Source organism: Hemicordylus capensis, chromosome 7 (assembly GCF_027244095.1).
Source record: "Hemicordylus capensis ecotype Gifberg chromosome 7, rHemCap1.1.pri, whole genome shotgun sequence".
Lineage (NCBI taxonomy): Eukaryota > Metazoa > Chordata > Lepidosauria > Squamata > Cordylidae > Hemicordylus > Hemicordylus capensis.
In genome coordinates this window covers 28,966,343-28,976,069 of record NC_069663.1, presented here as the reverse complement: position 1 = coordinate 28,976,069, position 9,727 = coordinate 28,966,343, and the positions used below count along the sequence as shown (strand labels likewise).

At 53.7% G+C, this 9,727-nt stretch overlaps 1 protein-coding gene across 1 annotated transcript; it reads right to left on the bottom strand.

Annotated features, from left to right (window-relative positions):
- Positions 1–8,709, bottom strand: LOC128332691 (cytochrome P450 2C20-like). Its single transcript, XM_053267294.1, has 9 exons — positions 8,440–8,709; positions 5,575–5,737; positions 4,431–4,580; positions 3,694–3,854; positions 3,346–3,522; positions 2,525–2,666; positions 1,554–1,741; positions 625–766; positions 1–386 (listed from the first exon to the last, which is right to left on the bottom strand). Exons 1-9 carry the CDS (start codon positions 8,617–8,619, stop codon positions 196–198), a joined length of 1,494 nt encoding a protein of 497 aa, XP_053123269.1. The 5' UTR covers positions 8,620–8,709; the 3' UTR covers positions 1–195.
- Between the last annotated feature and the right edge of the window lie 1,018 nt (positions 8,710–9,727).

Here is a 9,727-nt window from a genome sequence, read left to right as displayed (position 1 = left end):
TGTCTATGCACAAGATGCTTTATTAAGAGCGGAGCTTTACAGAAATCATTTCGAGATGTGACTTTTACTGCAGCAAATCTTGCCTCGCCCAGCTTAGTCGTGAATCTGCAAAGTGCTCTTCGGATTGGACCAGGCGCAAACCCAGGCGTTCCCTGGTGGTGCTCCGCACAGTTGATCTCCTCGGCTCTTCCCTGCTCAGGCCTTGTTGCGGGGAACCATGCAAATCCGGTAGGGGCGAGGATGATTCCCGGCACTTTGCTTTTGTGGCAAAATGTTGACTTCCTCACCGTCATGGAGCTTCTTCAGGTGGAAGTTTTGCAACAGCATGATGAGAAAGAGGAAGAGCTCCATGCGGGCCAGGCTTTCCCCTGGGCAAACCCTTTTCCCTGTAGGGAGAAGAAGTGGAATGTCTTTGCAGTGAGTTGAGACTCCGGGGAATTTTTCTCCTACAAGGCTGGCCCAGGATGAGCCCGACTCACCTCCTGCTGCTCAGCCGACAAGGAGCCACTGCTCTGAATGCAACCCCACAGTTTGCCCTCACCCCCTTCCTTTTCCTCTACAAAGCCTTAGTCCCAAACACGGCTTAGCGACGCTGCTGCTTTTCATCTTGGAAATGTGCCTCACCTGCCGAAAATGCCAGGAAGGCCTCACTCTTCTTGAAAGCCCCGTCTTCGTCCAGGAAGTGGCCAGGATTGAACTTCATGGGTGTCTCAAAGTGCTGGGGGTCACGCAGGACAGTTGTCAGAAAAGTGAAGACAGTGGTGCCCTGCAAGGGACAGGCAACGGTTACTGAGATGGGTCCAGAGTGGGGGCCGCCTCTTCACCCTGCCTTCTGCCTTTAACCTTTCCCTCAGATCCACAACCTGATCGATCCTTGGCTGTCCCAGGCCTTCACAGGGAGGCCTGTGACCCTCTGCCCAATAATAATAATAATAATAGATTGATAATATAAATGCTGATTGGAACCAGCAATAGCGTTTCTATAGTACTTCAGAGTATCCTTCCTTCCTTCCTCAAGTGATGCCACTGAGTTATTAATCATAATGGGGGGAAATGCAAGAAAACAGACTAGTAACCTCTCCAACACAAGGCAGGCAATAGAAGCCGATTTTAAAGGTGCAATCAAGGAACCACGTTATCACCAGTTCTCCAGCTTTATCTTATTTATTAATTAAAAACATTTGGATCCCTCCAGTGAATCCCTGCTTGGGGCAGCTCACAAAGGCAACAACAATAAACAATGCAAAACTCTCGAAATTCATTTACAAACAAGTCCCAGTTAAAACCAGATTTACTCGTGTAAAGCCTCCTAGAAAAAAAGAACAAAACAACACTGTCTTACAGCCACTGCGTGACCACAGGTCACAAAAGACTCATTTTGCCCTTGACTGCACCCATCTCTGCTTCCTTCAAATGAAGGGCAATGAAAGGCATAGCTTCTCCAGCCTCTCTTGTTTTCCAGTGAATGGTCTTGTGAAAACGGGTCTGTCCTTTTGAAGAACACTCCCCTCTGCCCCTGCAGGTAGGCTTCTGACCCCTGTGACTCACAGCACCTTGGGAATAGTGTAGCCCCGGAAGTGTGTGTCGCTGGTCACTGAATGCGGGGTCCCCAGTGGGTTGATGTCCACAAACCGCAGGATCTCGTGGATGACGGCATCGGTGTAGGGCATCCGGCTACGGTCCTCCATGCAGGGGTCGCGGTTCCTCCCGATGACCCGGTCAATCTCCTCTTGGACTTTTGCTGCAAACAAGGGCCTTGCAGTTGGTGGTGCTTCCTTGGCCAAGAGCAGTCATCTCCTCCCATATTAATTCAGCAGGCAAGAACGACTGGTGTTGTGCTCTGGATCTAGGGGGAGAAGAAACCTACTACCCGCCTCCCTAAGTGGTTCTCTCCAAAGCCTAAGAAGGCCCCTCTGTGCTCCCGAATGGTCTCTCCCCTGCCCCCCGTCTCTCTTAAGCAGAGGAGCTGGAAGCGCTTCCTAGTGTTGGGGTGGATCTTCCAGCATTCCTTGGAGGAGAAAGGACAGCTGTTCCAGCATGGAGTAGTCACAGCCCTTTCCACGGTAGTCTTGCCTCACAACTCAGACCTTGTGCAAGGCTGCTCTGCCAGTACTCCCACCAAGCCCCAAGGATGCAGCCCTTCCCTTGTCTTCTGACTTGGAGGACCCCCTCAAGGATCTGCTGGCCAAAATGGCTGCCCCACACTGCCAGAGTCGGCGGCACCTCCAGAACCGGGCAAGGTCCTTACAAGCTACGGAGCCCTCCTCAGGAAGGGGCAGGCTCAGATCACTCTACCTGGGTGGCAGCAGCAGCAGCAGCCGCTATAAAGACCTACACTCCGTGCCAGACATTTGCTGGATACAACGCCTGAGCTCTTCTGTTCTGCCCAGCTGCTGCTGCTTGGAGCTGTCTGGTGCTCCCCCCTGGTTCCAGGTTCTGTGCCCCTCCCAGGACTCCTGGGGCCCTCTGAGCCATGCCTTGTTGACCCGCGTCTGAAACAGAATCTAGCTTTGGGTTGTTTCACCTTCTATTTCTGGGTATCGGAGGAGGAAGAGGAGCCCGTATCGGAGTGTGGTACTGACGGTCTCTGCCCCTGCGATGAACAGATGGAGGACGGAAGCCATCAGGTTCTTGTCATGGAACTCGGAAGCTGGGTTGTTTTTCTCCTGACACAGGAAGAAGGAGAAAGAGATAGAATCAAGCCCAAGGGAGTCCAGGCAGGGGGCCTTGGGATTCCTGCTCCAGTCTGGCTCAAGGTAATGAAGAATGGGTTGGTAAAAATGACAGAGGCAAAGCATTAGGAAGTTTCTTAGATTTAGGGCCTGGAAGGGGGGGGCAACAGGGGCAGAGAGACTGCTGAGAATAGGGGGTGGGGTTAAGTAAATCTATATTTTCAAATGGTACACCCCGCCTTTCCTACAAAAATTCAAGGCATGTTGAAGACCATCTGGTGGGGCAGGACCTCTCTTTGGGGGTTCTGATGGGGAGGAGTTGAAGGGGCTCCATGCCCCATTGGCTGCTGGGGGCCTCTGCTTCTTATTGTGCTCTGCTGGTAGATTTGTTAATTGGGAAAACATGACAACAGCCACTAATCTTCAGCAGTTTTCTCATCAGAAGGAAACACAACCAAGGCCAGGGAGTTCCACACCTGGACCTTCTCGCCTCTTGGAGGAAGAGGCAGCAACAACATGCCATAAGGACTGAATTGGCAGATATATTCTAAAAACCTTCCAGGAGTTAAGAAAACTGGCTCCGTTTCTTCAAATGCATCTTTGTTCCTCTTTGGACATCCAGGTTCCCAAGGCTGCCTCTGCATCTCCCTCTGCTTCCATGCGAAACCCGTACCTGCTCCATTTTGGTGAGGAAGGAGTCGATGAAGTCCTGGGGGCAGTTTGGATCGAGGGACTCGCGGTGCATCTGTATCCTCTTGGAGACGAAGCGAACTAATTCTTCCTCGTACTCGCTCTGTCTGTGGTGGGAGCCGGGCACGATGCGCATCAGCTCTGGGAAACACACCGCCAGCTTGCAGGGAGAGGGAGAGATTCTTATCATCAGGGCCAGGAATGCACTTTGGGCCTCGATCCCAACCCCTGGGCCACTTCCTTCCTTCCTTTCTTAGAAACCAAAAGGACGCCTTGAGCTGTGGGGAGTGGTGTCTGCTGTCCACCCCCAGCAGGTGCCTCCTCCCCTTACCTGAGCCTTGGTGGAAAGCACCAGCTGGATGATTTGGCTGATCAGGTTCAGCAGAGTGGTGAAGTCCTTGTCCTCATAGTCAAAGCGGGTGCCAAAAACCACCGAGCAGATGACATTGGAGACGGCATGGCCGAGGTGAAAGGTGGGGTCAAAGGGACGCCCTGGGGAGGAGGGACAGCAGTGGGAGAGTTTATTTGCTGGGGTGGGGGGTGCTGAGACGTGGGGCAGCCGTAGCTGGACCGAGGACCTCAAAGCATCCTGTGTGGCTACTGCCTCATCCCCCCTCTCCTGTCCCCTCCCTCAGATTTTGGCTTGGGGATGTCAGCCTTCCATGGTTATGTTTCCTTTCAGACCATGTCCTCCAGAAAGCCACCCCTTTGGCTCTGATTCATAAGAACTGGCACCTCTGATTTCCAGAGTTCCTGCTGCTCTTGCTCTTCCCCCTTCTCTAGAAAGAAGAGCAGCATAGACAGAAATGGCTGATGTTCTTATCCACATGGAGGATCATCCCACAGGGAACTGATGTGAAAGAGGAGTCAGCAGCGGGGAAAGACTCGACACACCGTGCCTTGAATGATCCCCCTTGGAGGCTAGAATGTGCCAACCCAAATGTCACCATGCAGACGTGTTGTATTTGCAAAGAGGCGCCCAATGTCAAGCGTGTGCCAAATTCAGTTTTGCCTTGTGAAGGAGAAGAGCCCCCACTTCCTCCCTCCCTCCCCACTGGCACGACCCACCTTCCGTTTTCTTCAGGGCCTCCACCAGGAACTGGGCCTCCTCCTGGATCCGCTCCTCGATGGATCTCTTCCCCATCCCAAAGTTCCGGAGGGTGGAGAGGGAGAAGCGGCGCATCTGTCTCCAGCGCTCCCCGTTGGTGGTGATGATCCCTGTGACCCCCCCAGGGAGAGGCAGGCATCAGTCTGGCTGCCTGGGGGCTGCCAAGGGAGGTGGCCAAGGGAGGGCATTGGGGCTGGGGCCGTGGGGCTCCTGTGCTCGCCTCAACGGGCCGTTTGCCCCACCCCTGTGCTCGGCCATGTGTCCGAAGCAGCAGAAGGCAGGGCACGCCACGCTTTCCTCAGGCGCTGCCCAGGCAAGACTTTGCCACTCCTAAGGGCAGAAAGGAGGACTCTCTGCAAATGAATGGAAGTGGCCAGGCAAAGGAGACGCCAGCTGCATGCAACACAGCCTGACACAAATGCAGGTTACAGCCTTTAATAGATTGCGGAGCCAGGCAGCAGTTGGGCAAGATTCTCCTCTCAACGTGTATTATTTAGAAGCGAGTCTCCTTCAGCAAAAGTCCCCTGCAATGCTAGTCCACAGTTTCCTCTTGGCACAATCCGTTGGCTTGTTTTCTGCCCAGAACAGCTGGAGTGTCACAATATGGACCTGGACTTCCCCCTCTCTAGCAGCAGTGGCTCATCCTAACGAGCCATGGGGGGGGGGGGGAGCCAGACGAGGTTCTGGGTTCTGACTGGGGTTCTGGCAACCCAGCTGTGCTTGGTTCTTCCATTCCACCCGGCTTGTGCATTAATGAGAATTGCACTGCTTGCACAGCTCTACCTGTTGAATGGCCAGCCTGCAGGCCGTGCTGCTGAGCAGTTCTCATTAACACCGGGACAGGGCAGGATGAGAGAGAGGAGCAACCGGAGCTGCCAGGAACCAGAGGCAGCTGTGCCTCATCTGACCCCCCCTCCCCACTTGTTAGGACAAGCCGCTGCTGCTCTCCTGTCATCATATCTAGACCTCCCTCTCATCATTCTTCACCTCCAATATGTTGGCATCATCAGCGTATTATGGAACTTCTCCCCTTCCCAAAGGTCGGATGGCACCTGCTTGGCCTGTCGGTCCTCCTCTCCCACCCACTTCCAACTGGCCACTCACCGAAATTGTTCAGGTCGTTTTCTAGCCCTGTCGTGAGTCCCCTTCCCCCGAAGGCTTCTGCGTGATCTACGAGGGCTTCCTTGACGGCTTCATAGCCACACAGCACGACGACGGGCCGGGAGCCCATGTGGATGGTGAAGACTGGCCCATATTGCTGATGGAGCTGCCAGGAGAGAAAGAGGATGCCAGACCAGCCCAGGGAGCCTGGTGCGCATCTAGAGAGTCTCAGGTTTGGATGCAAAGGGAGTCAGGAGAGCATCACAAGAGGCTCTAAGAAAGCCCAGGGCCTTTTCTCGTCCCTGGATGAGATGCTGCACGACCCAGAATCGCCTCTCTCTCTTTTTGCAAATCTTAAAGAGACCAGAGCCTGACTATCCTTCTAGCCATCCTCAGGTTGCCATCCGATGCACCTTGACTGGGGATCAAGTCCTGTTGAACTCAGTGGGGCTCAACAACTTATCAACGGCTACTAGTCGGAGGGCTGTGGGCCACCTGCAGCCTCAAAGGCAGGATGCCTCTGAGTACCAGTTGCAGGGGAGTAACAGCAGGAGAGAGTGCATACCCTCAACTCCTGCCTGTAGGCTTCCAGCGGCATCTGGTGGGCCACTGTGCGAAGCAGGATGCTGGACTATATGGGCCTCCTTGGGCCTGATCCAGCAGGGCTGCTCTTATCAACTTCTGAGTCAACATGCATTGGCAACAGCGAATGCTAGTGTGGCTTTCAAACTCATGGCACCCAGCACAGGAAAGATGCCGATTGTCCAAGCAGTGGGGGGAGGGCGTGGCTTGTGGCCCCGAGAAAAGAGTGGATGCCCTGGAGATGCACCTGTTCATTTCTGCCTGCCATGCAGCTGATCAAGGCACAGACACTATTGGCCACAGTGATCAGGCAGGGGCAGGCTGACATACAGTAATCCTGCCCACATGAGTAGTCTACTTGTGAGAGCGCCCAAGCATGCCCAGATCCCAAAAAAGCTTCTTCTAGGAAGGAAGAGAAGGAGGATCCAGTCTTGCTGGAGCCTCTGGCACTAACCAGCAACTCCATTCCCTGATGGACAACTACAACCCGCCCCTCCTGAGAAGCCTGAGATCTTGAGCTCCCGTAGCCCCACTCTAGGCTGCCTTTGCCCCATAAATCCCAGGAGCGGTGGAGGCATCAGGCTTGCAGGTGCAATGGCTCTTCATCAAGCAGAGCTCCTCCGGAGCCAGTTCACAGCCCTGACCCAGCCCGCTCTTCCTGCCCTCCTGCTCGCCAGCTGCACCATCTCCCTCCAAACCCAACCCGCCTCCTGATCTGCATGCACCCGCCTTCGCCTCCCTCAGGCTGCAGGTAAGGACAACTGGTGTGAGCAACGCAATACCGAGCTGCCCGGTGCCCCTCCTGTGAACTGGGCAATGCAGCTGGCAAATCTCAAAACTCACAGCTGGGAGCAGCTGCTCATGCAGAGCACCAGCCGGTGTCTTGTCAGAATTTATTCTGTTAAAAAAGGTGATCGCCTCAATTCCTACAAGGTAGCAAATAGTCTTGCTGAGTAGCTGTAATAATTCCCTATTTAATTTCAGCCATGAGAGGAGCTGGGACTTCAAACTGCATGGATTCCGAAGAAGCGGATGGTGAAATGCATGCACTTTGCACTGCTCAAAGGTGACCTCGTCTAACGACTCCACCCATTCTAAGACTCTGGCATTGATGTCGCTACACAGAGCTGAGCCCGGGCTCAAGACCAGCCTTTACATAATAGCAGGGCGCTTTCCAGATCACACCTTAGAACTGCAGCAAAAGGCTTCGGCTTGGCAGGATCGTGTAGAAAACGATCCCCAGAAGCTCAAACTCCTACAACGGGAGAAAAATACAGCTATTTTTCGGCAATGGACTTGCAACGTTGTAGGACTAAAACGCAAAGCTAAAATCCGAAAGAAGGCATCGGAAATGTGAGCAGCACCTTGCTGTCCACGCAGGGAGAGTTTCATAACACAGGAAGGACCGAAGCTCACTTCGCAGATCCATAGTGACACTGTGGTCAGGTTTAACCTGGAAAGCACCCAGATCACACCCTATGACAGTGTCACTATGTGTCCCGTAAGTGTCCTTCCGTAATGCCTGTGTTTCAATATCGCAGACCCTGCGCTGACAGCAAGGGGCCATTCACATTTCCGATGTCTTTTCAGATTTTATCCTTGCGTTACAGCAGGGGCGCAGCTAGGGGAGAGGGGGCCTGTGTTCACCCCTCTCCCCGGCAGCCCCTTGGAGTGAGGGAGATAGTGAAGAAAATAGGGAGGGGTGGATCTGTGGGGGGGGCAGGTTCTTTGAACCCATCTGCTCAATTATAGCTACACCTCTGCATTACAGTACTACAACAATGTCCAAAAAAAAAAAAAAAAAAAAAAGCTGTATCTTCCCATTGTAGGAGTTTTGTGCAAGCTAGATAAGACTGCTCCACCTGCTGGTGGCTTTGCGTGACACCCTTTATTTACAGTTTCAAGACTACCCTGACAAACCGAAGCAAACTACCACTGAACCGGGTCTAATCTGGAAAGTGCCCAGGACTTTTGCAAAGAGCACTGTGGCAACTGGCTCGTGCATTTGAAGTTAGTCCTGTTTGACATAAACTTGCCCCATACATTTCAAATGGGCTCCGAGCAGGGCTCTCTGTAACAGGCATTCCCAAATGTTGCTGGCTACGACTCCCACCCACCCCCTCCTGCCCAAGGGCACTGCAGCTGAGGACGATGGGTGTTGTAGTCCATGACATCTGGGAAGGGACCCTTGTTGTTTCGAGGAACACCGGCGTCTCGGAATAGCCCACGGGGGACTAGTACCTCCTGCTGAGAAGCCCTGCTCCAGGCAGCCAAGATGGCACTCACCCTGTGGAAAGACCCAATGAGATCCCGAATGTCCACCTGGAGCAACAGGTTGCCCACGAAAGGCAGCGGGGTGGGGCCTGGGGGCAGCTTGCTCCTGCTGCGGTGACTCCTCCAGAGCAGGGCGAGGAAGAAGGTGATGCAGGAGAGCAGGAGAAGGGGCACCGCTCCGAGCAGACCCATGACTTCAGAGGGGAAGGGAGGCCGGGCGGGAGGATGCACTCCCGAAGCCTCCGCTGTGCAGAGAGGCTGGCTCAGTACCTCCCTGTACAGGCAGCAGGGAGGCCACCCCTCCCCGCAGCTGGGCCAACCAGGAGGGCACTGGTGCCAAGACGGAAGCTCAGCAGGCCCCAGCGCCAATCTGCGTGATGCTTCGACAGAGCGCCTGCCTCCCTCTCTGTGTATTTTGCATGGGCCAGGAAGGCAGCCAAGCCCGCTGGCCCTGCCCTAGACTGACAAACACTCCTGCCCAATGGGCCAAACGGCTGAAGGGTGTCAGCCCAAAGGAAGACCAACCGTGGCCCGGGTGAAAGTCCACCTTGCAGGTCTGGTCTGGAATGTGTGCCCGGCCGGGCAGGGGAGAGGCCCGAGCGGCGGGGCCTCTCTTGAATCCTGCCTAGAAGGGAAGGGGGCAGGGGAGAGCCCTCGAGCAGAGAGTGTCAACTCCCTGAGAATGACTCTGCTCTAAAAACAAAATGCAGGTTGGGTAGACTAATTGTGTTTGTAAGGGTTTAAATTTATGTTTTGAATTATTATTATAGCAAGGGTAAATTTTATAGCTGACGTTTCACGAAGAGAGATACGTGGGAAGTCCACTTCTGTTTATTATGTTTGTTATGAATGAATATTATTACTGTTAAAATCAATAAAAATTCAATTTGGGGGAAAAAAAGAGAGAATGACTCCGCTCTGTACAGGGAGAGTGCGGGCTCACCGCAGCAGCAGCAGAGCGTCGAATGGGTGGTCTCCCGCCCGTGAGACTAACTGGCCTCACGGATTTCAACAGTGACTGACTAGCCGAGATGCAGCAACGCATCTCATGTGCAGATCATATTAATGCTGTCAGTCTGAATATACTCTACACATGAGATGCGTCTTCAGGCCATACAGCTGCTTTCTTGGGGAATTCCCTGTTCACGTTCCAGAGCATGAATCTTGCTCTCTGTCTTGCTCTCTGTGGAAACTGACTGACGTTCAACTATCCTGGGCAGGTACTGGACAGGAATCGATTCTGCGTCATGACAGCAAGCAGAGACGCCGTCACCTTTAAATAAAGGCCCCCACAAACCTG